General features: G+C 35.9%; 1 protein-coding gene across 2 annotated transcripts in view; it reads left to right on the forward strand.

The window, feature by feature from the left end:
• Window positions 1-14,139, forward strand: part of LOC106060896 (kinesin-like protein KIF12) — a 70,622-nt gene that overhangs the window by 23,277 nt on the left and 33,206 nt on the right. For both annotated transcript variants that reach the window (XR_008774146.1, XM_056007042.1), the window contains exons 6-8: window positions 4,836-4,911; window positions 11,012-11,152; window positions 11,996-12,131. Coding sequence is in view for 1 of the 2 variants with exons in the window: in XM_056007042.1 (XP_055863017.1) it covers window positions 4,836-4,911; window positions 11,012-11,152; window positions 11,996-12,131 (353 nt within the window). In the remaining variant the exon portion in view is untranslated. The remainder of the gene's footprint in view (window positions 1-4,835; window positions 4,912-11,011; window positions 11,153-11,995; window positions 12,132-14,139) is intronic.

A 14,139-nucleotide genomic window follows, 5' to 3' on the forward strand; every position in this document is an offset into this window, starting at 1 on the left:
TAAAAAAAAAAAGAAATGTTTACCCCGCTCCTATTTACATATTTGTTAAAAGCATGCATAAATATAATACTTAATAAAATTCTAGCTTGAAGACACAGACATGGCAACATTAAAAGACAGTAGTCTAGACTAGAAGACCGAATAGTATTGCATCCTGTAGAACAGAAGATTCTATTTTGGTGATATGTCTACAGATACAAACTTAGAAGAGGTGCAAACAATGTGCCTAAACGCCTATTAATTTATTAAACTGTTTTATACATACACGCGGAAATATCCGCTGACGTGTGTTCAAGATATAAATTGTCTAGAGTCTAGACCCACATACCAAATTTAATTCTAAATCTTATAATATTTTGATTAATCGTAACGGTCAAACCAGAGTTTACCCTATTTTGCAAATGAACGAGTTATTATTCACAAAGCTTTACATAAATGTCAAATTTCTAGGGGATTAGAGCTGTTTTCGAGATCCGTGTCCACCCACCTTCTTCTACCCATGAAGAATATACAAGCTGAAAAGAGGAATTGTAAATATATAGAGTTTATTTGCTTCTTGTAACTAAATTATGCAAATTGTTGTTCTCATTCTTTTGTCTTTTCGTTTAGTTTTATGTTTTAATTTTGACATTTTGTACACACATATAGTACCTCTCGGTGTCAAAGCTAGCGTCCTCGTGGAAATGTCCACAAAGTTCATTTAGATAAGTTAACTGGAGAAGAGCAACGTACTTCCTGGTAGCTCACCACGTTACCAAGGTAACACGACAGTGTTTTGGAGCGAGCCTTAATGGCCTACTATAAAAATCCACAATGCCTTTCCTCACAGAAGAGTTTGACGACATTTTCATGGAGGAAATTTATAACGGAAATAAAGGTTTTACATATACGGAAATAAAGGTTTTACATATCAGGAAATAAAGGTTTTACATATCAAGAAATAAAGTTTTTATAGATCAGGAAATTAAGGTTTTACATAATAGGAAATAAAGGTTTTACACATCAGGGAAAAAAAGGCTTTACATATAAGGAAAAATGGTTTTATATATCAGGAAATTAAGGTTTTACATGTCAGGCAATAAAGATTTTACATGTCAGGAAATAAAGGTTTTACATAATAGGAAATAAAGGTTTTACACAGCAGGAAAAAAAGGCTCTTCATAATATGGAATGAGGGTTTTAAATATCAGAAAATAAAGGTTCTACATAATAGAAAATAAAGGTTTTAAATATCGGGTAATTAAGGTTTTACATATCAGGAAATAAAGGTTTTATATATCAGGAAATAAAGGTTTTACATAGCAGGCATAACAGGCTGTGTGTTGAGCACCTTGCTGTACGGAAGTGAAACATGGTCAACCTACTCATGGCAGGAAAAAAAGCTGAATGTCTTCCACCTCCGATGCCTAAGGCGGATCTTTAAAATAAGGTGGCAAGATAAGATAACCAATGAGGAAGTGCTACAAAGAGCAGGGTGCCAGGACATCCGCTCTGTTATCAGCAGCAGACGCCTTGGCTGGCTTGGCCACGTTCGTAGAATGTCAGTAGGTCGACTTCCACAGGACATCCTGTATGGCGATCTAATAGAAGGCAGGAGAGCCGCTGGTCGCCCACTTTTACGTTACACGGATGTATGCAAACGCGACATGAAGCTCTTCAAAATCGACACTGGCAACTGGGAAGAAGTGGCACTGGACAGATCCACATGGAGAGAGAGCATAAAGGAAGGGTTACATATTGCAGATGTCATACACAACAGTAGCAGAAAGAAGAGTGATAATGCAACGGCGCCTGGTGATTATATATGCCCAACCTACGATCTCAGCTGTGTATCAAGGATTGGCCTCTTTAGTCACACAAGAAGTTGCAAAGGGAAAAGATCGTCTCTCGAGACGTAAAATGCCACAGAAACATATCAGAAAAAAAGATTTTACATAACAGAAATTATAGGTTTTACCATATGATAAAAATCTATAGGTCTGTGAATCGATCAATCGCTGATTTAAATTTATTTCCGGTTTCCAGTCTAAATATAACATACTAGTCGACCGGCCGAGTAGCATGCGCCGCTATTTTGCAGGGCCGGCCTTAGGTGACCGCAGTGGCTCCGCACTTATGCAACCGAAGTTGGCCCCGCATTTTCATAGGACCCGCGCTAATTCTAGGTGTATAAATTATTAAATTAAACCATTTTATAACTTATAACAGATTTCCCGCGGCCGCTTGATTTACCAGGAGCCTCTGGAAATCTCCCGAAATTGCAAAATATATGAAAAAGTCATGGAAATCTCCGGAAATATTAAAAAATCTTTTGAAAACTCATACAAATCTCCTGAAATATATTGTCATTTTGGGGTGTCATTCAATGTGGAAAACGCCAATCCTACGCGCGATAAATAGCCGTAATTGTGTAATCTGGTGAAAGAAGCTTCCCGCGCCTCAAACTAATGAAGAATTACTTTAGTTCAACAATTCTCGTAGATAGATTGAAACATTTGGTAATTCTTGCTATTGAGCGTGATCTTTGTAGGAAATAGAATTTTTATGATATACTGTATGACTTCGCTACACGCAAGGCTCGTAAAGTTCGAGGGATAACTCTATCCGCAGAAATAAGAGAGTGATCTTTTCCTTTACTTCTTCTTCTCGTCCAAACTCTTGAGGGAAGAAGAGAATTATATAAATAGAAGATAAGTCTATGGTCTGTCCATTATCAATCTTTTCATCTTCTTTCTGATTACTGTCTTTCTGTCGGTCGTCTGTCTTGTATGTTTTTCTTCTGTCTTCTAAATCTTATGAATCACAGACGGTCCTTCAAAAGAGAAGTTATTTACGTCCATTGCGTGTCCTGGAGTGCGTGCTAGAATTGTTCAGTATTAGGGACCTAGTGATTGTGAACCTAATGTCTGTCTTACTATCTGTCTGTCAGTCCATCGTCTGTATGTCTTCTATCTGTATGTCTTCTATCTGTATGTCTATCTTTCTGTTAGTCCATCGTCTGTATGTCTTCTATCTGTCTGTCTATCTGTCTGCTAGTTCATTGTCTGTATGTATCTGTCTGTCTATCAATCGTCTGTAAGTCTTCTTTATGTCTGTCATTCTGTCTGTTTGTCAATCGTCTGTATGTCTTCTATCTGTCTGTCTGTATATCCATCGTCTGTATGTCTTCTATCTGTCTGTCTATCTGTCTGTCTATCCATCGTCTGTATGCTTCTATCTGTCTGTCTGTCTGTCTGTTAGTCCTTCGTCTGTATGTCTTTTATCTGTCTGTCTGTCTGTCTGTCTGTCAATCGTCTGTATGTCTTTTATCTGTCTGTCTATTCATTGTCTGTATGTCTTCTATATGTCTGTCTATCTATGTCTGTCCAATCTTCTGTATGTCTTCTATCTGTCTGTCTATCTATATCTCTGTCTATCGTCTGTATGTCTTCTATCTGTCTGTCTATCTATATCTCTGTCTATCGTCTGTATGTCTTCTATCTGTCTGTCTATCTATATCTCTGTCTATCGTCTGCATGTCTTCTATCTGTCTGTCTATCTATATGTCTGTCTAACGTCTGTATGTCTTCTATCTGACTGTGTTTTCATTGACTGTCTGTCTACTATCTGTCTGTCATTTATTTGTCTGTCTGTCTGGTCATCACTGTGTCTATCGTCAGGGTCTGTCTTTTCTTTCTTCACTGTCCTAAAATTCTATCTGCCCTAAGTCTGAATAATTTTGTTGTGTATTTGTTTGAGGTGCATGCGTCTGCGCTGTCTGCATCTGGTCTCTGTTTTGTCTTATGATTGCTACGTGCAATTGAGAGATGTCGTTCTAGTATACGGGTGGTGAATGTCAGTGTTGCCTGTCCCCCCTACACTTGACATCAATGTTTGGACTCAAATAGATTCGCGAGAACCTCCGAGAAAACGTTCATGCAATTAGAATGCTTACAATTAACATTCACATTCTTCTCTGCCCAGCCCTATGGTTAGTCACTTAGTGCGCTAAATAGGCCTACCGAAAACTTTCTAGATATATTGAGTAGGAGGCCTATTATAGTAATAGCATATAAATGTGCCTTAACTCAAACTAAATCTTTCCCAAGAACATGGATTTAATCAATGTCGTAAACAACAAATTACACGCACTACATGCTGGACTAAATATATTAGTCTATATTGGCTAAGAAAATAAGTTATAAAACTTTACATTTATAAATTTTAGTCACAAATTGATTTGTGCACACTTACCTCTGAAAAATCTTCGATGACAATTGTTTCCATTCATCGTTTGGTGTAAAAGTGGTGAGTAAAATCTTTAGTGATGGTTTCTTTATATAGTAAACTATTTTACCGGAAGTCATTCTACCAACACTACCCTGCAACTAGGAAAAATATAGGCGTGGTCGCACAGTTGGCAGTCCTGTATATATATAGTCTATATATAGGTTTTACATATGAGGAAATAAAGGTTTTACCAAAGGTCAGTGTGCAATGATCTAGTGGTCTATGGTTTCTCTGAGCTTTGACCAAAGCTTCGACCCTACAAGGTTTTAATTAAGTTGTCACTACAGTTAACAGTATTCGGAATATGTCTAATCAGTTTCCGTTAACGCATCAAATATTGGTCTGAAATGGGTATTATGTTAACCCTTAAAACGCATGTGGTAGTTTTAGCCTCTAACCATCAGAATTGTAATTCCATTTTGTATGCGCTCATTGTAAAACATCTCAGCACTTTAAGGGTTAAGAACTTTTGTTTTTTTAAATGATTTCGCACACATTCATCTATTCCAACTCTCTTTTGATTTGGCCATGTACATGTAATAGATATTTTTTTGTTTTCATTCCAGGTACACATGTACTGCGTTTGCTTTTGGTCAAACCGGAAGTGGTAAAACTCACACCATGACAGGCCCGCCTGCCCAGGTAAATGGATAAGGCTTCACCCTTTACATCTCCCTCTTTCGGATTCTTCTCAAAGAACTTTGCCCTATTTTTTTTTTAAAGCATAGGGCAACAACAACAAAAAATTCTCCATATTACCCAGCTTACACCACTCCGTCAGTTGGTCAGTTTGATACAGGATTTAAACACATTATTTTTCCCATGCTCTGTTAAATTATTACACAATTATTACATGTTCCAAACCAAACAGTAATCAGTGAAACAAAAATTAAGCAATTAATTAATTATTTAGTGAAAATTAAAAAAAAATTAATATCGAAAAAGTAAAATAAATGTTACAGTACTGAGATATATGGCTATGGGCGTGGATCTCATCCCATTAAATAAGCTTTATATAAATCTTTTAATTATTTGCTTTTTTTTTTTTTTGCTTAGTAAATGAATAAATATTAAGTTGTTTATTTTGAATACAAACACTACTAACCTGGTTATAGTAACTCATTGAGGGCGTAAGTTTATGTGTGGTTCATCAATTCAGACAACCAGTTAAGAGTTTCAACGTATCAAAATTAATTTATGCAATTTTACAAAACCTTTTTTATTATTCATTCTGTTTACTTATTCGATGATTTTAAGAGATGACTACGTCTCATATCGCACACGTAGTATGTGTGTGTGTGCGTGTGCATTCTTGTGTTTTCTCCTTTGTTGTGTTTGTAATCCTTTCAGTTATGTAAGTGTGTATATTATGAATACAAGTAATTTCTAATTTTAATAGGCTGGTGCCGACTCTGAATGACATGCGACTGACTTTTGTTTTTATATTTTATGCAAAGACAATTTAATTGTAATGTTACATTTCTTTAATGACAATATTAGAATAGATCACTTAACTATTTGTCGAGGTCACCATTACATCATTTAGATCTAAATATGTGTATCAGCATTTCTAATATTATTATTGATCCTTTTTGTATCATTTAATATATGTATCTATTTATAACAACGTATTTATAACTAGTTTGTTAATGATATCATAATAATCTCATTTATTGCATACTAATATTCACACTAATACCCTATCATTAACACGACTGTATTAAAACAGAAGAAAGGTTTTAAACAGGTAGGCCTGACTGTGTCTGTAAATGTTGTAGATCAATAGACCTCCGCGTGTCAATAGCGTATCGTGTTTCTGTATCGGCGGATTTAGATCAATGGATTGGATATGGAACACCTCGATTGTATTGAGCGATATGGATGCGTAAATCTTTTTTTTGTCATTTCCTACAACCCGTGAAGTTGTGAATGACGTATTTTTCAACTGGATTTCGAAGAATACTCCTCTCTCTTATCTTCCACTAAATGGATCTTATTTGTAGGCATATTAAAATCAGCAATGCATGTTTGATTAAGCGAGATCTTGAAATTAACTTGATACATTGTGGAACTTCGTTGTAAGTTTGGTATTTAGCGTTGCCCATTTTTCTGACGCTCAGATAAAGCAACGTTAAAAAAAATGCACGAAAATTAATAAATTACATTTATTGGGAGTAGATTTTAATAATAATGATAATAATAAAAAGATTTCTACTACTGATCTAAGTCCGCCTGATGAAAACATTTTTAGCTCACTTGCTTGTTAGATAATCACCTGACGTAGAATACAGACGTAGGTCGACAACTTCTGTCAGAGTAGGAACTGAAAAAACAACCTCAGTGAGAATGGTCCTCCTGACACAACTTGCAGTGCAAGGAAAGTTTCTTTGGTTGTTTTGATCTTGGTCCAGAATGTTTTTAAAAGACTCCCAGTGGTCTTGAAGCTGTCCCCTTCATCTGGTTTGATTGTCAATCATTTTGACCTTTCCGGTATATTCAATAATTTGGGTTATTGCTTGCTGATAAAAAAAAAGTTATTGTCAATGTATCATTTCTGTCTTTTAATTAACTTGACTGTGCCTAGACCTAGAATCGAAATAAAACAGAATGCTCTTTCTTACGAAGACCCCCCATCCCTCACCCCCTCTCTTGCCACTTTCCTTATATCAGAGTAAGTCTTAGGAAGTAAACATAACAAAGGATTGATACCAACATTTCCTGTTTTCATCTATACATTTCTCTGAAGGGATAATTCTAAGTGCCCGATTACAGAGCTTCAGTCTCACATACAGTCTCCCATAGAACCTCACATTCAGCTTCACACGAAGCCTAAAATACAGCTTCTCATACAGCCTTACATACAGATTCATATACAGTTTTACATACAGCCTCAAATACAGCTTCACATCCAGCCTTACATAAAGACTCACATACAGTGTCCTAACTCACATACATACAGCATCACATACAGTCTCACATAGACGCCTCGCGTACAGCTTCACATATAGTCTCACATACAGCCTCAAATACAGCTTACATACATGCATACAGCCTCACATAGAGCTTCACATACTGCATCATATAGGCCTCACATACAGATGCAATTACAGTTTCAATTAAAGCCTCATATACAGCCTCAAATACATCGTCATAAACAGCATTACATACATCGGCATAAACAGCTTAACATACTCCCTTCAATACATACAGCCGAATGACGTTTAAAAAAACAACAAACATCAGGACATACTCATAATCCTGGTCGACTTTTAAGTCAAGAAGTATTCATTAAAATTTAACTTGTTGATTTTTAGAAAACTTTTTCTCTTTTCTTGTTTTAGAGAATACAGTAAGACACAAAAAATATTTCTTCCCTGTTAGGCAAATAGTTAGACATTTGTAGTTTCAACCAACTATCAAGTATTAGTTTATCACCATGCTTAGGGAGAAAATGACTTGATTTACAATGAGCTCATAGGACTTTAATGGAAGGTTTAGGATTGTTTTCAAATCTAGACTCTAGACTCCCCACTCTAGAGCTTTAGGTGAAGATAAACTTTCTTAATTGTTATTGTTTAGAACTAGCAGCCACGAAGGGCAAATAGGAAGTGGGGGTTGATATTGTGTTTATGTTTTGTGTCTGTCTCATCCTTATAGATTTTCTTTGTACAAAAGTGTACACAAGAACATTTATTGTTTACCTTGTAGTGTTGCCATCTGACACCAATAAGGAGCGCACTAATCTTTGGTGGAGTCGACTCTGTTAGTTTTAGATGCTTTCTTATATGGCGTCCAGGTTTGGGAGCTATACAGTATCATGAGAACCATTGCCTGATATACAAGCAAGTCCTGCAGTATTTTACATAATAGCTTTAAAATAAATAAAAATATTTTGGACATTTGACAAAACCTATTAATAATGAGTAAATCTAAGTGGTTTCGAAATGTTAAAACTACAAGAATATACTAAATTCTTTTCAAAATTGTAACAACCTTGATGTTGTTGTTGTTTTTGTCTTGGTTGACAGCTAGTAGGAAGTAGAATCACCAATGTCCTCTGTGACTTTCAGCTATTATTACATTGACAGCCCAGATTAGACGCTGTCATACAAGTTACACCGCCTGACCCCCCCCCCATCTCGTGTTTTTCTGCGGAGAAAGGAGTTTTTTTTTATTTGTGCATCTTTAACGAGGAAGGTGATGAACAGAGAGAGAGAGAGAGAGAGAGAGAGACAGAGAGACAGAGAGACAGAGAGTGCAGGATAAAATAACATTAAACATAAAAAAATCAACTTATTCCTCTGAAAGGCATCAACTCATCAAAAATGTTCAAGTTGTCTAGAATATCCTATCATTGATGTCAATTACCCTGCTCAAAATTAGAAGTGTCGGATACGAGTTATAATAACGCTAATAACGCTAGCAGCATTGAGTATGGAGAAAACTCTTGCAGTTTTTAATTTGCATACACTGTATTATTGTATTATATAAAAATGATAAGATTGGACACATTCATAATTAACGAACACTGGGCTATGAAGACGAGGAAACCGTGTCTCATATTCTGTTTGACTGCCCCAGACTTGCTGATCTCCGTCTCGACAGGTCTGGGAAACCAAAAATACTCGACCTATATGATGACATGTAAGCACTACGCTAGACAGCAGGGTTTCTGTACAGGGCTTTTGCAAGAGAAGATTTGAACCTCTCAATCCCTTACTCAAATGGAGTTTGATGATGATGATAATGATGATCTTTATAACACTTTATGAACCCATCGAAAACTGCATCCTTTAAAAAAAATTTTTCTTGCACCATTCTTTTCATCCGTTGCTTGGATCAAGGTCACTTCTGCAAAGCTTGTCTTCACGTCTGCACCATTTTAAGACTTCTTATCGACAGCACTGTTACTTTCCATCGTCACTTCCGTTCTCTCGAAATCCCACACTCTGCACCTTGTCGGTTGTATCTGGGTCACTTCTGCCACTTGTACCATCACTCTCCTCAATCTAGAATCACGTATTGTACTAGTTAGAAATGTTTATAATTTGAAGTATTACGTTAAAAAAAAAAATATTTTTTTTTAAAGATAAAGCTGTTATAATAAAAAGTTCTGACATTGTAATATATTTAAAATGCAAACGTTTATTGAAAACACGTCTAGAAAATCTTTAAAAACTATTTATCATCGCCGTTTTGTAAATTGAGCCTTGCAAATTAGTATACATTATATAAGAATATCAATAATAATAATATAAAATTAATGTAAAATATTTTTTTCATTACAAAACCATAGACCGGCTTTTTTAGCAAGCGCAAGAAAACATTTAATTTTTGAAAAGACCAGAATATGTTTATAAATGTAAATCAAGTCAGAAGTAATTTCTTGGTTGAATGGTATTCACTATTAGAAATTTTAACCTACCCCCTTACCATTTTATTTAAAGTATCATCTTTATTTAAAGTAGCATCCTTCATTGACATACCATCTTTACCTTAAGTACCATCTTTACTTAGAATACACTCATTATAAGAAAAAACATCTTTATTTGAATTATCATCTTTATCTAAAGTTACGTTTCTATTTAAAGTACAATTTTTATTTAAAGTACCACCTTTATTAGATATATCATCTTTATTTGACATACCATCCTTATTTGACATATCATCTTTATTTGAAGCACCATCTTATTAGAAGTACCATCTTTTTTAAAGTACTATCTATTTTTAAAGTACCACCTTTAATAGATATACCATCTTTATTTGACATACCATCTTTATTTAAAGTACCATCTTTATTAGATATACCATCTTTATTTGACATACCATCTTTATTTAAAGTTCCATATTTATTGACACTTTCAAAAACAATCATGAACACTACGAAGATCGCCTAATAGAGGATTTATATTTAAAACCTGTGGCCGCTAGTTTATCACACCTCCATGCTGACCAAGCGATATCTTGAAATAGTCCAACCTGTGGCCGCTAGTTTATCACACCTCCATGCTGACCAAGCGATATCTTGAAATAGTCCAACCTGTGGCCGCTAGTTTATCACACCTCCATGCTGACCAAGCGATATCTTGAAATAGTCAAACCTGTGGCCGCTAGTTTATCACACCTCCATGCTGACCAAGCGATATCTTGAAATAGTCCAACCTGTGGCCGCTAGTTTATCACACCTCCATGCTGACCAAGCGATATCTTGAAATAGTCCAACCTGTGGCCGCTAGTTTATCACACCTCCATGCTGACCAAGCGAGATCTTGAAATAGTCAAACCTGTGGCCGCTAGTTTATCACACCTCCACGCTGACCAAGCGAGATCTTGAAATAGTCCAACCTGTGGCCGCTAGTTTATCACACCTCCACGCTGACCAAGCGAGATCTTGAAATAGTCAAACCTGTGGCCGCTAGTTTATCACACCTCCACGCTGACCAAGCGAGATCTTGAAATAGTCAAACCTGTGGCCGCTAGTTTATCACACCTCCACGCTGACCAAGCGAGATCTTGAAATAGTCAAACCTGTGGCCGCTAGTTTATCACACCTCCACGCTGACCAAGCGAGATCTTGAAATAGTCAAAGGCTGAAAGAAACATTGAAGTTATGGATAATTACGAACATCCCCCCCCCCCACCCTTTTTCCTTTTTTTTTCACACTACGCTCATTATCTTTATGTCCCCACTGCTTCCTCATCATGACAGGTCAGATCTGTTATAAGCATTCGATTTGTTTAGTTTCACACAGAAGGCGTGACCCCTGACCCTGCAATGTACGGATTAATCCAGAGGTGCTTCAAATATCTCTATCAGTCAATGAAGAAGCTAGGGACCCCGAGAGTCATCAAGGCGTCGTTTCTAGAGGTGTATAATGAACAGGTAAGGCTTTGTTGGAATTCTTTAAAAACATTTATTCTTTGCTATTTTGACATGATAGTCAGAAAATAAATCATGTTAGATAGATGAACTAACTGATAGATGGGTAAATGGAAAAACAAATTGAATGGTTGAATGAATGAATGGATACATAAAGTAATTGATGGATACCTAAACGGTTGAGCCTATTGATGAAGGCAGTTTTTAATTAAAGGGGCGTTGTGGCTGAGTGGTTAAGTGCTTGACTTTCGAACCTGGAGTCCTGGGTTCGAATCTCGGTAAAACTGGGATTTTGAATTTTGGGATTCTTTGGGCGCCCCTGAGTCCACCAACTCTTGTGGGTACCTGACCTAAGGCTTAGTTGGAGAACTTAAGACGATTGGTCATTGTGCTGGCCACATGACACACTGCTTGTTAACCACTGGCCAAAGAAACAGATTAGCTTAACATGACCTGTCCTATAGATCGCAAGCGCTGAAAGTGGACTTTACTTTTTTTTGTGTTTTTGTTTTAACTCAATGAATGAATTAAGAAAAATAGGACACATGAATGAACTAACTGATAAATCGATTTAATGAACTAATAGATGGTTAGATGAACGGGTGATTAAACTAATAGATGAATAAACAGATGAAACGAACTAACAGATTGATGAACGGATGAATTCATTGATTGATAGGCGAACGAGTCAATATATGAATGAATGAAAGGAATGATGAACTAAATGATGTATGGATTGAGAAATGTGTGCATGTATTGATGAATGGTTATATGGTATGATTGGTCAATTCCCTGATTTATTAAACCTGTTTAGAAAATTTCAGCTTTACACTCATTTCTATTTAGGTCATAGATTTGCTCAACAATAGTCAGAGGCGCTACCTGACAGTTAGGTGGAGCAAGAACAAAGGGTTCTATGTCGAGAATTTGTTTACAGTGCAATGCGAGGCACTTGACGACCTGATGGCGGTCCTAGAAGAAGGTGAGAACCATGATTGATCCTTAACCTTTTTCGAATAGGTTTTTTTTTCAGATCAATAGTACAAGGATTTTTGTTTAAATCTTTGGAAAATCTCATTTGAACTCTGACCTCATTGTCATGTTGTTGATGGGACGTCTGCACGTCAACCAGAGAACGATGTTTTTAAAACATGACTGTTAGGAGCGAGGGAGGGCCGGGTTGCCGACTAAAGTACTTCAGTACATCAGATGAAATTTAATAGTCTAAGCATACGCTACGTTTTTAGCATTTTCTTTGTCTTTTTATTTCATTAGAAACCTTTTGTTTACTATTAACAAGGTTTCTAACACAAAGTCGATTTAATAATATGTTCTATGTTGGTCATCAACACACTTTAGTCTGTAACACTTTAATTAATTACACTTTGATCTATAATACTTTAGTCCATAATAGTTTAATCTATAATACTATAGTCAAAAGCGCTTTAGTCTATAATACTTTATTCTATAACTTGTTAGTCTATAACACTTGGATCTATAACACTACTGTCTATGCGTCTATAACACTTGGTCTATAACACTACTGTCTATAAGTCTATAACACTTGGTCTATAACACTACTGTCTATAAGTCTATAACACTTGGTCTATAACACTACTGTCTATAAGTCTATAACACTTGGTCTATAACACTACTGTCTATAAGTCTATAATACTTGGTCTATAATGTTTTAGTCTATAACCCGTTAGTCTATGACACTTTTGTCCAAAACACTTAAATCCTAAACCATTTAAGATATGGCTGGGATTTTTTTGTTTAGTAAATGCAATATTGCTTATGCTCCTCTGCTGTCAAGGTAACACAATCGTCTGTAGGTCAAAGGTAATCAGTTTAAGCGCGCGTGATTCTCACGTAGTCATCTGTAGACGGGCTTGATTTGGACCATCTCGTTGTGCTATCTTAAAGTTTTGACTTACATTTTGCCCCTATAGGCATTCGCAGAAGTTACTTTTAAACCCCTTTAGAAACTACGGTGGTAAAATTTTATGACATAAAATAAAAAAAGATATAGTCATTCGTTCGGTTCTAGGAAGACTGAATATGTTTCTTAATTACAAATTATCATAGAAACTGCATTAACAGGTACGGTCGAAACAAAAAGGGATCTCCTTATAGGGTAAAATCGTAATCAGTTTTAGTGTGCTTGTGCGTGAGTGTTTAAATGTTTGCAATTGTCGACTCGCTAAAAGAAAAATGCCATTAAGTATTTCTTATTTTCCGGGTTATCTCCCATTTTGCACAAGAAGCTATAATTTTTTTACTATCGATTGTACTTTAGGCTTGACAGAGTTCTCCTGTTGATTATTCGGTGTACCTACAAAACATGAAACTATTACAAAATTAACCAATTAGTTATTTAGTTATTGATAATTAATTATGATGTTTCTGATTGATATAGTGATATAAATGCTACTTATTGAGAGATGTAGCTGTACATGTGGAGTTATTTCCCTTGCCACGATTTGTACACGTTTGGTCTCCCACTTCACCTTCTCGGATCAAGTTGAAATTTTGTAGGGCTATGGCCCATTGAATGCAATACATGAATGAAAAACAAACAACAAAAAAACAAACAAACAAGAAAAAAAATAGTTCATCAATTAGTGGTAATTAATCACTTTGTTTTATATAGACAAAGGGAGCTTATTCCTAGAGTATTAAGATATATGGCTGTGATTTTTGCGGCTCTCTCCCTTGGATACGTTTTTTTAAAATAGTTTTGTGTGTGTGTGTATATTTAGCTTGCTAGGGAAGTAGTAGCAGCAAGAAATTCTTGTTCTTGTCTGTAATTCTTATTTCCCTCCTATGACGTCACCGCAGGCCTATGTATCTTAAAGACTGGTCAATAAAACACGCACTTTGTGTAATCGTGTGTACATTTTTAGAAAGCTTATATCAACTCACTAGGTCTGTCTGTCTGTCTGGTAAAAATTTTGTACACGTGATTTCTCCCACACCAAATCTCGAAT

The sequence above is a fragment of the Biomphalaria glabrata genome, chromosome 12, assembly GCF_947242115.1.
Source record: "Biomphalaria glabrata chromosome 12, xgBioGlab47.1, whole genome shotgun sequence".
NCBI classification, from domain to species: Eukaryota; Metazoa; Mollusca; class Gastropoda; family Planorbidae; genus Biomphalaria; species Biomphalaria glabrata.